The following is an 18,823-nucleotide window of genomic DNA, read 5'->3' as shown; positions in this document are numbered from 1 at the left end:
TTTGTTTCATAATTGATGCTGGAGATTGTAGATTTGGACCTGAAGCATATTAAGAGGGAGAAGTGCTTGATGAACTTTTAGATGTTTGGTTTATTGGTGAGGGAAGAAAAGAAATTTTCATTTAGAGCAGAAATCAGCAAATTATGCCCATGTAGTTTTTGTATGGCCCAGGAGGAAAGAATGGTTTTTGCATTTTTTTTTAAATTTATTGGGGTGACAATTGTTAGTAAAATTACATAGATTTCAGGTGTACAATTCTGTATTACATCATCTATAAATCCCATTGTGTGTTCACCACCCAGAGTCAGTTCTGCTTCGATCACCATATATTTGATCCCCCTTACCCTCATCTTCCACCCCCATCCCCCTTACCCTCTGGTAACCACTAAACTATTGTCCGTGTCTGGTTTTTGCATTTTTTAGTGGTTGAAAACATCAAAAGAAGAGTAATATTTCATGCTATGTGAAAATTATATGAAATTCAAATCTCAATGTCCACAAATAAAGTTTTATTGGGAAACACCATGCTCATATATTGTCTGTGGCTGCTTTCACAGTACAACAGCAGAATTGAGTAGTTATGACAGATATGACCTGCAAAATGTGAAATAGTTTTTGTCTGACCTTTAATAGAAAAAGTTTGCCCACCCTGATTTAGAGGCAGTTAAGTACAGTGATTAACAGCAAGGAGTCTGGAGCCAAACTGCTCCTTAATGTCTCATTCTGAGACCTTTGGCAAGTAACTTTTTGTGCCTCAGTTTCTACATCTGTAAAATGGGAAGAATAGGTAATGTTGACTTCATGAGGTGATCATGAGGGTTAAATGAGTTAATATACATAAACCACTTAGAAAAGTGCTTGGCATATGGTAATCACTAAGTATTAGATATTGATATCCACGTATGAGATGCTAGTTGGCAGTAAGTGTTAAATTTAGTTGATGATGACTTTGTGACATGAACTGGAAAAAATGCACTGAGGGGGTGGCCGGTTACCTCAGTTGGTTAGAGCCCCATGCTCTTAACAACAAAGTTGCTGGTTTGATCCCCACATGGGCCACTGGGAGCTGCACCCTCCACAAGTAGATTGAAACAACTGCTTGATTTGGAGTTGATGGGTCCTGTAAAAACACACTTAAATAAAAGTTAAAAAAAAAAAGATATCCTGTGATTTAAAAAACACACACCAAAAAAACACTGAAATTAGTTCTGATTGAGAACAGCTACAAATACTACCGGGAGTACTCCTTTTTTAACTGTATACTTCTAGATCTTGATTCAGTGGTATAGAAAATATTGAAAATTAGGAATCCAGCACAAAAAAAATAGACAGTGAGCTTATGTCTTTACATTGCTGCACAAGGAAATGAGCATTGTGTAGATTCCTTTTCTACCATGCAGTGTGCTAGCCGTAGGGGAGAATTATTCACTTGAGTTTTGAAATGAAACATAATGACTGTGATAATTCTAGTGTGACCATTTCTGTGATTCCAAGTGACTTTCTGAAGAGTCCTATCAGAAGTATATTTGGCACCTTGAATAGCTTGAACCTATCACTCCTGGCTGAAATATCACAGCTTTTTAATATTAATGATAAATTGTCAATTGAAGACTAAACTGTGGTATAAATGGCTTAGTCTCCAAGCTTGTTTGTCAACATTTGACTTTCTTTCCTCGCTTGAGAGAAGACAAAGTGAAATATTCATCCATCTAACTTTTTTTAATTGTAAAAAACAAAATTTTCAATTGTAACACATTTTTAAGTGTATTATTTAGTAGTGTTTAAGTGTATTGTTTTAAGTGTATTGTTTAGTAGTATTTAAGTATACGCACGTTGGTGTGCAGTGGATTTCCAGAAATTTTTCATCCTGCAAAATTGAAACTCTGTGCTCATTAAACAACACCTCCCCATTTCTCATCTTACCAGCCCCTGGACACCTATCATTGTGCTTTTCCATGTGAGAATTTGACTGCTTATACACCCCATATAAGTGGAATCATCTAGTATTTTGTCTGTTTGTGACTGACTTATTTCACTTAGCATAACGTCCTCAAAGTCCATCCATGTAACATGCTGACAGGATATCCTTCCTATTTAAGGTCGAATAATATTCCATGATATGTACAGACCACTTTTGTTTATCCATTAATCCATTGATGGACGTTTGCATTGCTTCTGCCTCTTGGCTATTGTGTATGATGCTGCTGTGAACATGCTTGTGCAAATATCTCTGAGATACTGCATCTGATGTTTTTTGTTTAAATACCCAGAAGTGGGATTGCTAAATCATGGTAATTCTACTTTTAAGTTTTTGAGGAACCACCAAATTGTTTTTATAGAGACTGCACCATTTTACATTCCCACCAACAATGCACAAAAGTTCCAGTTTCTCCATATCTTTACCAACACTTGTTATTTTGTTTCTTTTCCTTTTTCTCTTCCTCCCTTCCATCTCTCTCCCTCTCCTTCCTTCCTCCTTTCCTCCTGCCACCTCCCTCCTCTTTCTCCCTCTTTATTGATAGGAGTCATCCTGTTGGGTGTGAGGTAATATTCCATTGTAGTTTTGAGTGGCATTTCTCTCCATACAACTTTTAAGAGGGGTAATTTTATTAAAAGTCTCGAACACAGTTCTTAGGAGGCTTACCACAATTTGGGGGCTATATTTGATCTGTATATTGAGAGCTATCTGATGGCCCTTAACATTTCCTGTCATTCCTAGGGAGGTGCAATTGAGAGATAAGTATTTTTTTAAACTTGCAAATAAGGAGTAAGGTGAGAAACTGCCTTGCTGTGGAACTTGACCTGTTGCTATGTTCATTGTTGAGATGAATATAAATCATGTCTTTGTAAAAGATGAAAGCTAATATAAATATAAGATGAAAACATTTTATCACTATTTTAATTTTAGCTCTTTTTTCTAATTATAAAAAATATATGTTCATTACCTATAAACCAAGAAAATACAATAAAGTGTAAGTTTACATTTAAAATATAATACTTATGTTAAAATATAATACTTAAGTTTATGTTGCTACATGTTAGCTGTAGTTTTCACTGTCCAGTTTCACTGGTAACTAGTCTACAGTTATCCATTTCCCTGTTGATTTTCAATTGAGTTTTTCACCCCTCGCCCCCTTTTTAAAAAAGTCTTATAGTGCTGCATGTGCCAGAGTTTTGCTCAGTTTTATGCTTATGGGAGGAATTGCTGCATCTTGGGTGCTGTGTCTACCAATTTATATTTCTCCCAGCAGTTTATAAGAGTTCTGGTTCTCCGTACTTAATATTTGTCCTATTTCTTAATTTTTGTCCCTATGTATCAGTGTTAAATGATATATTGTTGTGGTTTTAAATTGTATTTTGCTTATTACTGATAAAAATGAACATGTTTTCAAATTGGCTTTTTGTATTTTTTTGTGTAAGTTCTGTGTATTGTCCTTTATTTTCTTTGGTTTGGTTGCCTCTTTGTTACTGATTTTGAAGGAATTCTTTATGTACATTTACTCCTTATGTAATATGTGTTATATATGTGTATATATGTGTACATACACACACATATACATATAAACATACTGCATATTTGTGTTTTGTGCTGTTATGTCAGCTCCAACTCCTGGCGACCCTATGAATGTAGTGTCCACAATGCCCTGTCTCCAACAGCCCTGCTCAGCTCCTGCAGGCTCGTGCGTACAGTTTCTTTGATGGAGTCAGTCCATCTCCTATGTGGTCTTCCTCTTCTCCTGTTGCCTTTTATTTCCCCACCATTGCTGTCTTTTCCAAAGAACCCTGCCTTCTCACGATGTACCGAAGTAGGACAGCTGCAGTTTTGTCATAGTTGCCTCCAGTGATGTTTCAGGCTTAATTTGCTCTAGGACCCACTTGTTTGTCTTTCTGGTGGTTCAGGGTATCTGTAGAGCTGTCCTGCAACACCATATTTCAGATAAATCAATTTTTTCTCCTATCAGTCTTCACTATCCAACTTTTGTGTCCATGCATAGTAACTGCGAGTACGAGGATGTGAAGATCTTAGCTTTAGTCTCTAATGACACATCTTTGCTCTGGGTGATCTCCCCTAATTCTGTACATACATATATACAGTGATACACTTTTTTTTTTTTTTTTAAGATTTTATTGGGGAAGGGGAACAGGACTTTATTGGGGAACAGTGTGTACTTCCAGGCCTTTTTTCCAAGTCAAGTTGTCCTTTCAGTCTTAGTTGTGGAGGGCGCAGCTCAGCTCCAGGTTCAGTTGCTGTTTCTAGTTGCAGGGGGCACAGCCCACCGTCCCTTGTGGGAGTAGAACTGGCAATCTTGTGGTTGAGAGCCCACTGGCCCATGTGGGAATCGAACCGGCAGCCTTAGGAGTTAGGAGCACAGAGCTCCAACCGCCTGAGCCACCGGGCCGGCTCTACAGTGATACACTTTTTAATGCACCTTCTAGTTTCTAGCGTGTCTTTTCAATTTATAGTGTCTCTCAATAAACAGTTTCAATTTAAATTCATTTAGTCCTTTATAGTGTGTTCTTTGACAGTCATACTTAAGAAATCTTCCATGTCCTAAGATCACAAAGATACTTTTACGTTTCTTACAATAGTTTGAAAGTTTTGCTCTTTACATTAAAGTTTTTAATCTGTCTGTCAGTGTAAGAAATTAAAATGTGATGAATCTTTACTTAAAATATACAGTTCACGTGTTTGCTTGAATGCCCAGTAAGGCTGTGATGCCAGAAGTTTGGTAAATACTGCCTTAAAGAGGTATAGTAGACCCCCTTATTTATGGAGGATACGTTCCAAGATCCCCAGTGGGTGCTTGAAACTGCAGATAGTACCAAACCGTGTGTGTGTGTGTGTGTGTGTGTGTGTGTGTGTGTGTAAAATCAGATACACCTTTTCACTTTAATGGGAGTACTTCCTGGCTTCTCTTTGGCATGTCCGAATTGCCAGCATCACTATTCTTGTGCTTTGGGGCCATTAGTAAGTAAAATAAGGGTGACCAGAACACTTGTTCTTGACAAACGAGGCAGCCACTGTGACTAACAGGCGGTAATGTATACAGTGTAGATACCCTGGACAAAGGGATGATGATTCATGTCCCAGGCAGGACGGAGCGGGGTGGCATGAGATTTCATCATACTACACAGAACGGTGCACAATTTAGAACTTATGAATTGTTTATTTCTGGAATTTTCCATGTAATATTTTCAAACTGCGGTTGACCTTGGGTAACTGAAACTGCAGAAGGTGGAACTACAGGTAAGGGGGACTACTGTAGTTGGCCTTACTGGAAAAACCCCCCAGCATTCATGGCGTCTTGCATTAAATGATGGCTATTTTGAGAGATTTGTATAAAAAAAGGTTTTTTTCACAACCTTGGCCCCATTTGTGGGTGATGTCTGCCATTTTATTAATATTTAAGTTCCAGATCACTGATTTCTGGCTGAACTGGTCTGAATACCTCAGTATAACTACATGATAAGCAAATCTTAAAAATCAAGGCATTAACTGATCATAGTACAATGGAACGGAAAAATACCCAGCTTGTCTGTTTTAATGTTATAATCTTTTGATACATAAGATGTGTAAGATAGATGTTTAAGATGTATAAGCAGAATACTTAAAGCCTGTGATGACTGTAGGCCTTATGTTGAGTCTGCAGTGCTGTGACCTTTTTAGTTCTTTAATGAGGGCTTTGTCCATCAGTGTTAACACCACCTGCTACGTGTGGCACCTTCATTCTCTGCTGTCCACGTTTGGTATCCTAGGAAGGAAGTAAAACCAGTCTTTTTATATAAACAATTTATACAGAGAGGTATAATGTGAAGAGAAAATAGATAGGCTTTTATTATCAGAGGGCAGCTAATGTGCGTGGTTGCATCAACATTAACTTGAAGATGACATCTACAATAAAATATTATAACCTAAGAAAATAAAGCATGTCCTTTTGGACATACTAGTACTTTTGTTTGTTATGGAACATAATTAACCTTAAATCAGTAAGCACCTGCCCCAGAAATTTCAAAATAGGTGTTTTAATTTGAATTGTGTTGTTGAATGGGATAGAAAAACAATTTTTTTTTAACAGAAACATAAACAGTTTTATCTTGTAAAAGTTTTTTTCTTTAGAAAAAGAACCTGCTTTCCCATGAAATGCTGCTAAATGGAATTCTGAATATCTCTGAAAATCTTTCTTTGAAAACACAGTATTGACATGTCTAATTTAATAAAATGTAAAAGCCAATAGTAAATACTACTTGGTTTGCCCTTTGGCATACAATCCATAAAACTGAAAAATAGGTTACCTAACTAGTTTCTAGTTTTTGGTGTTTGATTTTAGAGGACCACTGAACCCATGTAAAGGCAGACATCATTTAAAAATTTCTTGTAATATTAGTGAAGCACAGTTACAGGGAGGGTTTATGATCCATTTATGATCCAATACTAATAGTGTCAGGTGTGCTGGGATCAGCTGAGAGCCCAATGAAGTAATGCAAGTAGAGAACAAATTTAAAGTCACACAACAGCCCATTGTGTGTACTTCACCCACTTTGGGAAAAGTGAAACTGTTATAGCACAGCTGTCTTCTGTCACCTAGAAACCTCAAGGGTAACCACTGACAGGACTTAAGCATTTAAACCATGTAATGTAAAATAAATGGGAACCTTTTGAAGTTTGCGTAGAAAATACAAGTGTTAATCACCTGATTCTGGTTTCTAGTATGAAATGGTCACTTGAAATTTTTTGGTTTTCAGTCTTTTCAACGTTAATGTTTTTAAAAAAGAAATTCTGTGCTTACTATATATCCTACACATTTTAGTGTGTTTTTTGGCACTTAATTATCTACTACACTTAGCAGTATAATTGTAGGGAGAGAGTTTATTTAGATCTGTTTTGAGCATTGATGATCTTTGACTCTTTTGTAAGGGCAAATACAATGGGCCATTCAATATTAGGTAATCTCTTTTATTTTTTCCTAAGTTGAGGGGCCATTAACATTTCCATTGTGGGCAGCCTGATGGCTCAGTTGGTTAGAGCTCGATCTCTGAACAACAGGGTTGCTGGTTCGATTCCCACATGGGCCAGTGAACTGCGCCCTCCACAACTAGATTGAAGACAACGAGCTGGATCTGCCGCTGAGCTTCCAGAGGGGCAGCTGGATCGCTCAGTTGGTTAGAGCCGTGAGCTCTCAACAACAAAGTTGCCGGTTCAATTCCCCCATGGGATGGTGGGCTGTGCCCCCTGCAACTAAGATTGAAAACGGCAACTGGACTTGGAGCTGAGCTGCGCCCTCTACAACTAGATTGAAGGACGACTTGGAGCTGATGGGCCCTGGAGAAACATACTGATCCCCAATATTCCCCAATAAAAAAAAAAAAATTCCCATTGTATTTGCTGCCACTGTGAGTAATAATGGTGAGGTTGTTTTCTTTCCACTTACTTAAATTAATGCAATCAGTCATTTAAATGTTAATATGGGCTGTGGTGAATAATGATGGAACTCTGACTCATTTTTTCATTGACACTTTATATTTGAAAATGGAATTGGTATCTTGGTATGTAGTAAACCATAGGCATAAGAGACCATGCTTAATTTTGTCATGAAGATGTTATTAAGATGGGTGATCTTGGCTAAATCACTCACAGTTAGTAGGTCTCAATTTCCTGTCTGGAAATAAAGGTGTTGAATTAAATGATCTCAAAGAATTCTAGTTGTTATGTGAACATATCATATGGAAACCAGCATCATGAAGAACTTTTATAAATACTCTAAGCAGCATATGTGTTCATGTTTGTGTTTACTTTGAAATTTTTGTCTGTGTGTGTGTGTGTGCGTGTGTGTGTGTTGTGTCTGTCTGTATTTTCTGCTTGGGAAAGGTTATTCAGGGAAATTTTTTTACAATGAATGTTAGATTTATTAAAGCTGTAAATTAAACAACTTAGAATTTTAAACTCAACTCTACAAATTGAACAAATTTTAACCATCATTTTTAAGATGTTTGGTTTTTTAAAATATGGCTTAAGATCCTTTTAATTTAAATTGCATTTATAAATTTAGTATTCGTTTTTAAGTACTTAAATTATCTGACAGATGTTTCTAAGTACTTCACTCTTCTAAACCTGATATTTATGGATTTTGTGAAATTTTAAATACATTTTTCAGCTTAAAATCATAAGCCTGAATCAGTTATTCAGTGACATTTTAAATTGGAATCACAGTTTTATTTTTTTACATACACTAATATGAAGGGCTTCTTAATCTAAGTATTTAAAAATACCAAATATGTACCTATTCTCATATCCAACCCAAAAGTATTAAACGGTGGGCTTCAGTTACTTTTTTTAACCCTCTGCCAATTCCAAACTACACGCTTTCCCTCTCTCTCCCTCCCAAATAACTTCTTTTTAAAAAAACTTAAAGAAAAAAACAAAAAACTTAATCTGTGTTCTAAACCTGCCTAGTTCACCAGGACCTTTTCAGTTTCACCATCGCAAGCAATTTGAGTTTACCTTTCCAAGCAAATTTGAAGCTGTGTTCTCAGATAACTGAAGTTGAATCTTATAAAAACATTTGGAATCTAGAGCTACAGACTTCCAGAGTAATTCTTTTTCTTGTGAACGTGAGCATAAGTTGAGCCTAGTTTTATAGTCTTTGTCAGCAGTGACTCAGGCCAGGCCTTCCAAGTTGGGTGGTCTCTAAGCCTGCCACCCCTGGACTCAAGCCTGTATCACTGAATCCTCAAATATGATGGCTCTGCAGTCCCTGCACCCAGGATGCTTCTGACATATTGCAGTTAATCTATTATTACTTGATTCTGTTCTGTATTTTATTTTTTTTATGTCTATAATTTCTGACTATTTTAAGTGTTAAGTATATTTTAAAATAAAACATACTTGGATTTTGCCTGTCTTCCATGTCTTAATCTGCTTTTGCAGTCACAATTCTAAGGTTATTCTCATGACAGTTTTAACTTGTAATTTTCTAGAACATAGAGAATGTTCTATCCTAAAAGTTACAGAGAACACATAAACAGGGATTATATATATTTGGATCACAACCCTGTTTTATTCACGTATTATGTAATGTGATACCTTAATTCTCCAATTGTATTATGAGCTTTTTGGCATGGACTTTATGCCAGCGTTGTCCAATGGAAATGTAATGTGAGCCATATATGTAATTTAAATTTTTCTAGTAGCTGCATTAAAAATAAGTAAAAATAAACAGTTGACATTTTAATGTTTTATTTAGCAGTACTATAAATGTTATTTCAACATGTAATTAATGTAAAAATTACTGAGATCTTTTACATTCTTTTTCATAGTGAGTCTTCAAAATCCAGTGTTATTTTACTTACAGTGCGCAACTCAGGTCAGACTAACCACATTTCAAGTGCTCAATAGCCTCATATATCTAGTGGCTACTGTACTGGGCAGTGCTGTCTTATACTTTTGCAACTTAGTGCTGTAACATAATTGTTACTTTGTGTGTGACTGTATGTTTATTCTAGTTGCAGATTAATTGAATGAAATATAAAATATTTTAAAATGCTGCCTTTTATTTTCTTTCTCTTTAAGGCCCTTCCTTCTTCCATGATTATAGTAGCAGTTTATTGTCCAGTGATAGCTGCTGTTTTCATTGTTCTGAAAATGATCAACTATCGACTTCACAGAGCACTTGATGCTGGAGAAGTTGTAGATAGGAATGCAAATGAGTTCACAGATCAGCGAGCCAAAGCTGAGCAAGGCAACTGTTCAACTAGGAGAAAAGACAGCAACGGACCGAGGTATGGAAACCCATGTCACTCAGTTTGTAATGATGTCGATCATGCATGTATACAGTGATGTGATTATTGTGTCGTACCTGTTCTGTTTGTTTAGTTTTAAGGCAGTGATGGGTCTTAGCCCTGTAGATACAATGACAAGTATAGATTGTCACATTAGACCACTGCAAAGCTCCCTGGCATATCTGGGGGGATTAAATCAATATTCTTGGCCTTACTACTAAATAACATGTTGGAACAATCATAGTTACAATTGTATAATAATTATTCACACCAGAGACCAAAACCAATGAGTGGGCAGAGGTCAGGGATGCTGCTGTGCATGGAGTGGCACCCCACAGTCAAGAATTACGTGGGCCACAATGTTAGTAGTGCTGAGGTCAGGGAACTCTGCTCCAGATAATGGTGTTTGTTTGGGATTTGGAGCTGGAAAGAGAACTTCAGTGCCTATTTGTTGAAAGGCAGTAATGGTGTCTTAGACTGTGAGCTTTAGAGCTGTACAGACTCGGGGTTCAAATCTTGTCTCACCTACAGTCAGGTGTGTGGGGAAAAAAGAACAGATGTGATAACACCTTACAGAGCACTGAGTAGTATTTTTATCCTCCCTTCTCACCTGAACTCTATACCAATGACTCAGTGTGGTTTACTGAGTCACACTGTCTTACATAAACATGTCCCAGTTTATGTTGCTTATTCCTCTGAAACGTATGGCAAGTTTTTACACCTTTTGCTTTTTAGTTTTTCATCTGTAAAACAAGGATAGTAGTATTAGTATCTAAGTTTTTAAGGGAATATTTCATGAGAAAATGCAAATAAAGTACATGTTCCTATGACTGTAATGTAATAAGTACTAAGTAAATATTGGTCTTTATTTCTTATTAATAATTTTACGTTCAGACTGTAATCATTTGGACTTGTTATCAGAAGTAATACATAAGCCTAGGCAATATTATCTGTCATCTGATGAATGGATAAATAAAATGTATTCTGTCCATTCAATGGAATATTATTGGGCCATAAATAGGTATAAAGTACGGACACATGCTACAACATGGGTGAACCTTGAAAACATTATGCTAAGTGAAAGAAGCCAGTCAGAAATGACCACATATTATGATTCAGTTTATATGAAACATCCAGAATAGGCAAATCTATAGAGACAAAGTAGATTAGTGGCTACTTAGGGTGGGGGCGGGGATGGCAGTGCCGGGGGTGGGGTGGGTAGTAATAGCTAAAGGGGTTTGTTTTTGAGGTGATAAAAATATTCTAAAATTAACTGTGGTGATGGTTGTACAACTTTGTGAACATACTAAAGACTGTTGAATTGCACAGTTTAAATGGATGGTATATGAATTATATATCAATAAAGCTGATGTACACAAACTAGGCAAGATGAGAGCTCTCTTTCCTTTTTCTGGTATTGAATATTTTATTCCGTAACCTTTACCTTGCTCTCCATCTTCTGATTTCCATGGAATCTGACTTGGAGAATGTATCCCAATGGAGAGAGCAGTGATGTTGCTGTTTATTACTCATCTCTGATTCAGTGTGGTGATGGCTGCCTTCATATACGCCCTTAAGATTTTGCCAAATTACAAAAATATTTCTCATTGTGGCCTGTATATCTTGTATGAGTTAACACCAAACAACTAAGAAACCTGAGCATGTTCCACTTTTCTCACACATGCACATTTGTATGCTGAATTAGCCATCAAATTTGTGACTGAGTGCCAGTGTTTTATTTTTATAAATGGGTAGCAAATTAGAAAGCTAATTTTCCTTAGTGAGTAGTCAGGGGCCTGGAGTTAGGAACCCATTAACAGAGACACGGTAGTTATAAGACCATTAATAAAAACACACTAGAATTCAAATAGCTATAGTGATAAATACTTAAATGAAAGGTATCCATACTTGTCAGATAATTGTTTTTTGCCTATATCTTTTGTGCAGTTGTCAGAATACCCCACCCAAACAGGCTAAGGGAATTTATGGCTCACATTACTGGAAAGTCTGTCTGTGAGATATGTCTTCAAATGTGACAAGACATAGTTTCAGTCACTTTATGGTCCTGCTTCCCTTCACCAGGCTGTGCTCTTACCTTCTCATTGGCTTCTTAGACAGGCTTTCCCCTTGTGGTGGTGAAATGGCTGCAGCAGCTACAGGCCGTATGTCTTCTCAGCATTACAGAGAAATTTCCTCTCTCTACAATAGAACACTTCTGGCCAGATTCATGCTAGCCTGAGTTCAGTAATGTGCTTATTCTAGAACTAAGCTCTGCGACCAAGAGAATGGGAGATGCTGATTGACTTTGGCCAATAGAGCTCTCCCCTAAACTTGAGGATTGGGTCAACTTCACCCAAAACCGTATGAGAGTTTGGATGGGGCGGTTCACCAGAAGAATTTTGGGTTGTTTTTTGTTTGTTTGTTTGTTTTTTGTTTTTTTTTGTTAACCAGGAGGTTGAATTAGATCCGGGATGGCAAGATAGTTCACATCTACTATAATACCTAGCATATATACTGGAGCTTTTGTCCTTGATAATAATAGCTAAAAAGTTTATTGAGTATTACTTTGTATATACCAGATAGAACGAGTAAAAAACTTTGGGCAAAAAAAAGGATTATGATAACTTTTAGGTCTAAGTTGTTTTAAAAGTTGTGTTCCTAAGGAACTTTATTTTAAAACTTAATAAGTTTTTTTGAAATTTGGTGTGATTTTTTTCTTCCTTATTTTGGGGATCCCATTATCTTTAAGTACTGTATGTGGACTTCCTCAGTTCTTTGAACCTAGTACTTGTCTCTTGTCTAATGCCTGTTGTTCCTATGTAGTGAGCATCATTGTCCTTTTTTAACTTAAGCTTCTGACTCATACACACAGATCTAAAATCCTATGTTTTCAGTTCTGTAAACGAGTCAGTATCCCCATTAAATGTTGTTAACTTAAAAAATACAGGTACAAATAGCTTGACCAGGACGACTGTTCTCTTGCATGTTCACCATTGTGTCACGTAACCCAGTCCCACAACTCTTGGAAAATGGTAATAAGAGCTGATTACTTTCTGTGTTTACAATGACCAATTTCTCTGCTGTTAGGAAACAAAAGCAAATCGTTTAATGTTTTAATTAAATATTTTCAAGTAGTGATGTGCTTATAAAATAGTTATAGTTAGACTTACAAATGAAGAATGATCAGTTTTCTGGTTATTCACTCTATCAGAACCTCTTAGTTTTTTTTTTTTAGTTTTTTTTTTTAAAGATAAAATGAAACCTGTTGATGGCAGAATAATGGCAGGTACTCTCTTTCTTGTTTTTTTCCACAGTGATCCTGGTGGAGGGATTGAAATGTCTGAGTTCATTCGAGAGGCCACACCACCAGTTGGTTGCAGTTCAAGAAATTCTTATGCTGGCCTAGATCCAAGCAATCAGGTAGGAACCTGTGTGATTTTATTTTGCCTTTTCCCCTCCTGTTGATGGTACTCTCAGGAATTCTCCTATCTGTAATAGTTGGTGTTTGGGTTTATCTGGCTAATTATTAGTTTTTAGATTGTTTATTAATATCTTTTATTAACATTCTTATTTTTAACTGAGTTTTCACATTAAGTATATTTTTGCTGAGCATGCAGCTTAATAAACAGTTAAAAATATTGCAAAACTCATTTTTTTATTGGTTACATCAAAAGTTTATTAGTAGTTTTAACCTGTTCATGTATGCTTATTTTTACTTACTTTTTTTATGCAGCATAGTACACATATTTTAAGTGTACGTACAACTCAGTGGATTTTTACATATATATGTATGCATTTAATTATTAAGTTAATTAAATTAATTGAATTAATGAAATTAATTAAATTAATTGATGATAAAACACAAAGTATTATTTGAATGTTCTTAATTTTATTCTTAGATATTAAATTTGACTGTTTTCTTTTTGAATCCCTTGAAAATAGATTATAGAAAGAGTTACTAAGACTTGTTGAGTTACATGTTATGTTTTGTTTCCTTAATGTATTCATGGAATTTGTAGTATTTGTTTATATCATTTTTATAATAATATAATAAATGATGATTGTGAAGTTTTAGGGAAGTGTTATACATTTTTAATATAAGCACTAAAAATTCGGTAGATTTTAGTTTTCCGTTTATATGGTTTATGCTAAAAATTCATTTTTCGTGGATGCCTTGGTTTTTAATTCTTTCTAAATGTGTTATAGCAATCTACAAAGAAGTACTCTTTTGTCTGGAACTGATTCATTAACAATTTGACAGTTGAAGATTTAGGTTGCTCTTTGTGGCATATATTGTTTTGTCCTCCAAACCTTTCCTTTATTTGACCTGATGAGTCTAAATTTATTTCAGATAGACTCAATACCTAATTTGCTTTTGTGTACAACTTGAACATATAAATGCAATATGAAAAAAATGATAATTATTATATGACATAGATTGTTTGAGGTTGGAGGAATCCCACCCTGGGGGCTCCATCAATCCTGAGCATGCAGAGATATGCAATGATTCAGTGTCCCAGCACACCTGTAAAATATTCACAGTATGTGCTACAGCAGACAGCTTGTATGGCTGGCTCAGATGTAAAATGCCTAAAGGGTATGTTTAAATGTTGATAAAAGTGACTGATAACATGTTTGGATAATATAACCTTGTTTGATTGTCTTGCTAGTGTACATTGATAATGACATAGCTAGTATTTTAATTAGTTTTACTTAATTCATGTCATGTTTTCAGATTGGATCTGGTTCCTCTCGTCTTGGAACAGCAGCAACTATTAAAGGTAGACATGATCTAACTTGAAAGTTGACTATGACTTTCCATTTCATTTTTGGTTGTAATAAAGATAACTGAGTACTGTTTATTCACATGTAGTGAAAAATCATTCTTGAAATTTTTTTGTAGATAAAAATCATGTATCTTGTATTACTGGATTTAAATTGTGTCCCCTTTTCATCATCAAAATTTCACAAATGTATTTGACCATTTGAATTACATTGCATAAATTGTAAATTTTAATCTGTAAGAAACTTCCTTGAAGGAAAATACTTTCATGGGTTTTGATGAGGTTTGTGGAAAACTGAGTAATTTATTGTGAGACTGTTAAATTGGTGCAAATGAGACACTAAAAAAAGGAAAAGTGTTTTTCTGTACATCTTATATATACCTTTTATTCTGTATATCTATTTTAGATAAATTCATATTATTTTTACCCTATAATTTTTTAGCTTACTAATTTGCCCTGGGAAGGAAATTTATGTTGTCTCAAGTTACTACATAATTTCCATTTATTTTTAAAAATGGCTTTTTAAAGAAGTAATTTTATTAGCTAACAGTATGAAGCTTTCCATATTATTTGGTTTATAGCGCTATGAAAATAATTATGTGATCTGATAGTCTGTGATGCTTCCTATTAGTTCAATGCATCTTCCATTATTATAACCCTTGATATATAAAAACTGCTTGAGTAGATGTAGTCTATAGTAAACCAGTATAGTAGATACCTACTATACTCCTTGATATCCCTGTTAGCCTTGTTAGCCTTTACTTTTAATATAATGTCTTCACGTGTTTCTTTTAACTTTGTAGGAGATACAGACACTGCTAAGACTTCTGATGATATCAGCTTAAGCCTGGGCCAGAGCTCTAGTCTTTGTAAGGAAGGAAGTGAAGAACAAGGTAAGAACATTATACTTCACAGCGACATTGTATATTGTGTTGACCAGGGTAAGTTTGTAGAATACACTGCTTACATTTTGGCAGAAGTTCATAATAATTTAATATGGTATTTTTAAGAAATATTAAAATAAAATTATTTACTAGGATAACAATAACAGTGTTACAAGTACTTTGATGTTTTTGGAATTCAATTATACACGTTCTGCCAAATTAATGTGGAGAGAAAACTTTTATGAGCATATGTTCCAGAGTGAGTATGACACGGGAGATAAGAATCTGCTATTTATGTAGTTGGTCAGAGCATTCTGCCTAGCTTAGTGATAACCTGGTATGTAAAACTGTTATTTTCCATCCAGTATGAGCTCTAAATGCAACTGCTTCCTATCTTGCCCAACAATATGTTTATTTAACAGAAAATAACTTGCTGTTGGAGTTTCTGAGAAACTGTATGTCTGCCTCCAACATGGTGCCTCCTGTAGCAAATTTTTAACAAATAGTGGCTTTCAATGATTCTTTTTTCCCTTTGATCCAACTCCATTATAAATGAGTATTTTGGATTTTCTTGGAGTTTTTTTTTTTTTTAAGAAGTGCCATATTTTCACATTTGATTTTTAATTTTCAAACATGAATAGATGGGTATGTTATCCCCATTTTCAAGTGGAGATTATCCCATGTTATGTAATCAGTGAGACAAAAATTGTCTCCCTATTCCCAGCCTTTTGTTTTTATTAGCCTATGGGTGATGTTTGGTAGGCAGGCCGGCCAATAAATTCCCTGTACTTATTTATGAAAATACAAATAGATCACTAAATTATGCCATTTTTCCATTAATTTAATATTTTACCCAAGTCCAATTCTTACAAGTATTTTTTGTTACTGATACTTGGAATTTTAAGTTGATCACTGTAACTCTGCCTTTTTTGAATTGTAGTACCCCACCATTGTTTATTTGCTTTTGTGGACTACCACTGCCAACCGGTCCCTCTCCACTAAAAAAATACTCCTAAACACACTGTATGATATGGAAACTATTTTCTTATAAAAAGTAAAGGTGAGTGATCAGTTTGAGAATTATAGTATCCTTTTCTGTAACATATAATTATCCAAATGTCTCAAAAAATAGGTAATGATCTTAGACGGGCTAGTACCATTATGTTTAGGGTTTCCAGATATATTGTACATCTGGAAAGTACCATGTACAGGTAAGAATTTTGTAGTGTGGCAGATTAGGAATTATATACACATGAACCTACCCTGGCAGATACGTGTTGACATGGAGAATTATGTCTAACATCCATTGAGTGCACGCTACGGTGTAGGTTAGGGGTTAGTACACTTTTTCTATAAATGGTCAGTAGCTTTGTAGGCCATATGATCTCTCTTGCAACTACGTACTCAGCTCTGCTGTTGTAGAAAGAGACCATAAATAACACATACATGAGTGGGCATGGCTGTGTTACACTAAAACTTTATTTACAGAAACAGGCAGATGGTCGATTTGGCTCCGTGGGCCTTAGTTTGTCAAGGCCTGGTGTAGGTCTTCTTTTAAGCATTTTATACACATTCACCCAGTTAATCTTTGCTGTAAACATTTGATGTTAATACTATTATTATTCTCACTTTACAGATGAATGTATGGCTTAGAGAGAAGTTATAAGAAACTTGCCCGAAGTCACATAGCTACAAAGTGGCAGTCCTATAACTGAAATCCAGTTTTGAATTATGCTTTTAATGCTGCACTATGCTATTTTCATATAGTTTTATAATTTGCTTTTATCAGGTAACATTTTTCCTCATAGTTAACATTTAACAGATAGTATTTAGTACTCATTATGTGCTAAGCACCTTTCAAGTACTGGAAATAAATCAGTGAACAGATACAAATTTCTGTCCTTATGTGGCTTCCATTCTATTATTATGGAATTATACCAGTATAAATCAAATCTATATCTGGTAATAAACAGGATATAGAGTGGTGGGGCTGGGGAATTCTAAGTTTAAATAGAGTGGTCAAGGGAAAGCCTTGTTGAGAGCAAAGATCTAAAGGAGGTGAAGGAATAAGCTATCGGGATATTGGAGGGTTCCGGGGGCTCCCTCCAGGCAGAGATAACAGCATGGGCAAAAGTCCTAAAGTAGGAACAGGCCTGTCAGGTTTGAGAAGTAGTGTGGCTGGTGTGGAGTAAATGAGGAGACAAATGATAGTTTTGTAAGCCATTTTAAAGATTTTGGTTTTAATTTCCAGTGAGATGAGAAACTGCTGAAGATTTTGAGCAGAAGAGTGTCATGAACTGTTATATTTTAGCAGAATCACTTGACTCCTATGTTGAGAGTATATTAAAAGGCGCAAAGCTGAAGCAGGGAGCTCAGTAGGCAGACTATTGCAGTAATCCAGGATACAGATTAGGGTAGTCTGACAGTGTGTATAGAAGATACTGAGAGGATATGTTGATGTTGATGGATTTGAATATATCGTGTGAGAAACAGTAGTCGTGGATGACTTAAGGTTTTTGGGGTAAACAGTGAGGAAAATGAAATCCCTGTTAACTGAAAGGGGGGAAGACTGAGAAGCAGCAGATTTAGGGCGAGGGAGAGCAGGGAGGAGGAGAGTAGGAGAGGGAGCTCAGTTTGCGGCATATCAGGTACAAGATGCTGTACACCTCGAAGCAGGAATGATTAGTAGAAATTAGGTCTGGATTTCAGGTAAGAAGTTTGGGTAGAGGTTCTGAATTTACGAGTTTTCAGTGTATAAATGGGGGAAAAAAATTCAGTCACGTTAGCTGTGAGGTTGCGTTATAAAGTTAAACTAACAGGGCGAGCCTACATGGTTTGCCGGCTTGGAGTTTAGATGGCCTGGATCCCTGATCCAAATCTGTGTTATCTTGGCTATGGTTTGGCACCACCTAGTGGCAATTGTTCATTCGGGTTTAAATGTCAGTTGGAGCTCTTCTGGTTCTCTGGCTGGTTTGGATTTATATGACAGTGACCTTTGGTTAGTTGGTTAGCAGTTAATTAGCTGGCATTGGTTTTATCAACATGATTCAGGATAATTGGTAGAAAACTGAGCTCGTGGGGCTGTGTGCTCCCCTTTTTCACTTCTAAGAAGCAATATCGACAGTTCCCTTTTCCAAACTGACTTGTGTCTTCCCTACTCAAGATCAGAACTTTAGCCCATCCCTATATGAGTACTGGGCTTGGTAGGAGATGTAGTGAACTTTAGTTATCATGGAGCCAGAAAAATGGATGAGTTTTCTACACAAAAGAGAATGTAGATGGAAAAATGAAAAGTTCCAAGGATTGAGGTCTGAGCCACTCCAGTTTAATAAAATAAGTCCAGGAGACAGAGTGTAACAACTGGTGAGGCAGAAGGAA

The 18,823-nt window shown here is 35.8% G+C and overlaps 1 protein-coding gene across 5 annotated transcripts in view; it reads left to right on the top strand.

Moving 5' to 3' along the window:
* Nucleotides 1-18,823, top strand: part of PCNX1 (pecanex 1) — a 134,405-nt gene that overhangs the window by 25,938 nt on the left and 89,644 nt on the right. For all 5 annotated transcript variants that reach the window (XM_033107017.1, XM_033107018.1, XM_033107019.1 and 2 more), the window contains exons 2-5: nt 9,569-9,777; nt 13,092-13,197; nt 14,513-14,558; nt 15,365-15,454. In XM_033107017.1, the coding sequence (XP_032962908.1) occupies nt 9,569-9,777; nt 13,092-13,197; nt 14,513-14,558; nt 15,365-15,454 (451 nt within the window). The remainder of the gene's footprint in view (nt 1-9,568; nt 9,778-13,091; nt 13,198-14,512; nt 14,559-15,364; nt 15,455-18,823) is intronic.

Source organism: Rhinolophus ferrumequinum, chromosome 6 (genome assembly GCF_004115265.2).
Source record: "Rhinolophus ferrumequinum isolate MPI-CBG mRhiFer1 chromosome 6, mRhiFer1_v1.p, whole genome shotgun sequence".
In the NCBI taxonomy this organism is placed as follows: Eukaryota; Metazoa; Chordata; class Mammalia; order Chiroptera; family Rhinolophidae; genus Rhinolophus; species Rhinolophus ferrumequinum.
The sequence above is the reverse complement of the archived record's forward strand: the minus strand, read 5'-3'. Positions and strand labels throughout refer to the sequence as shown.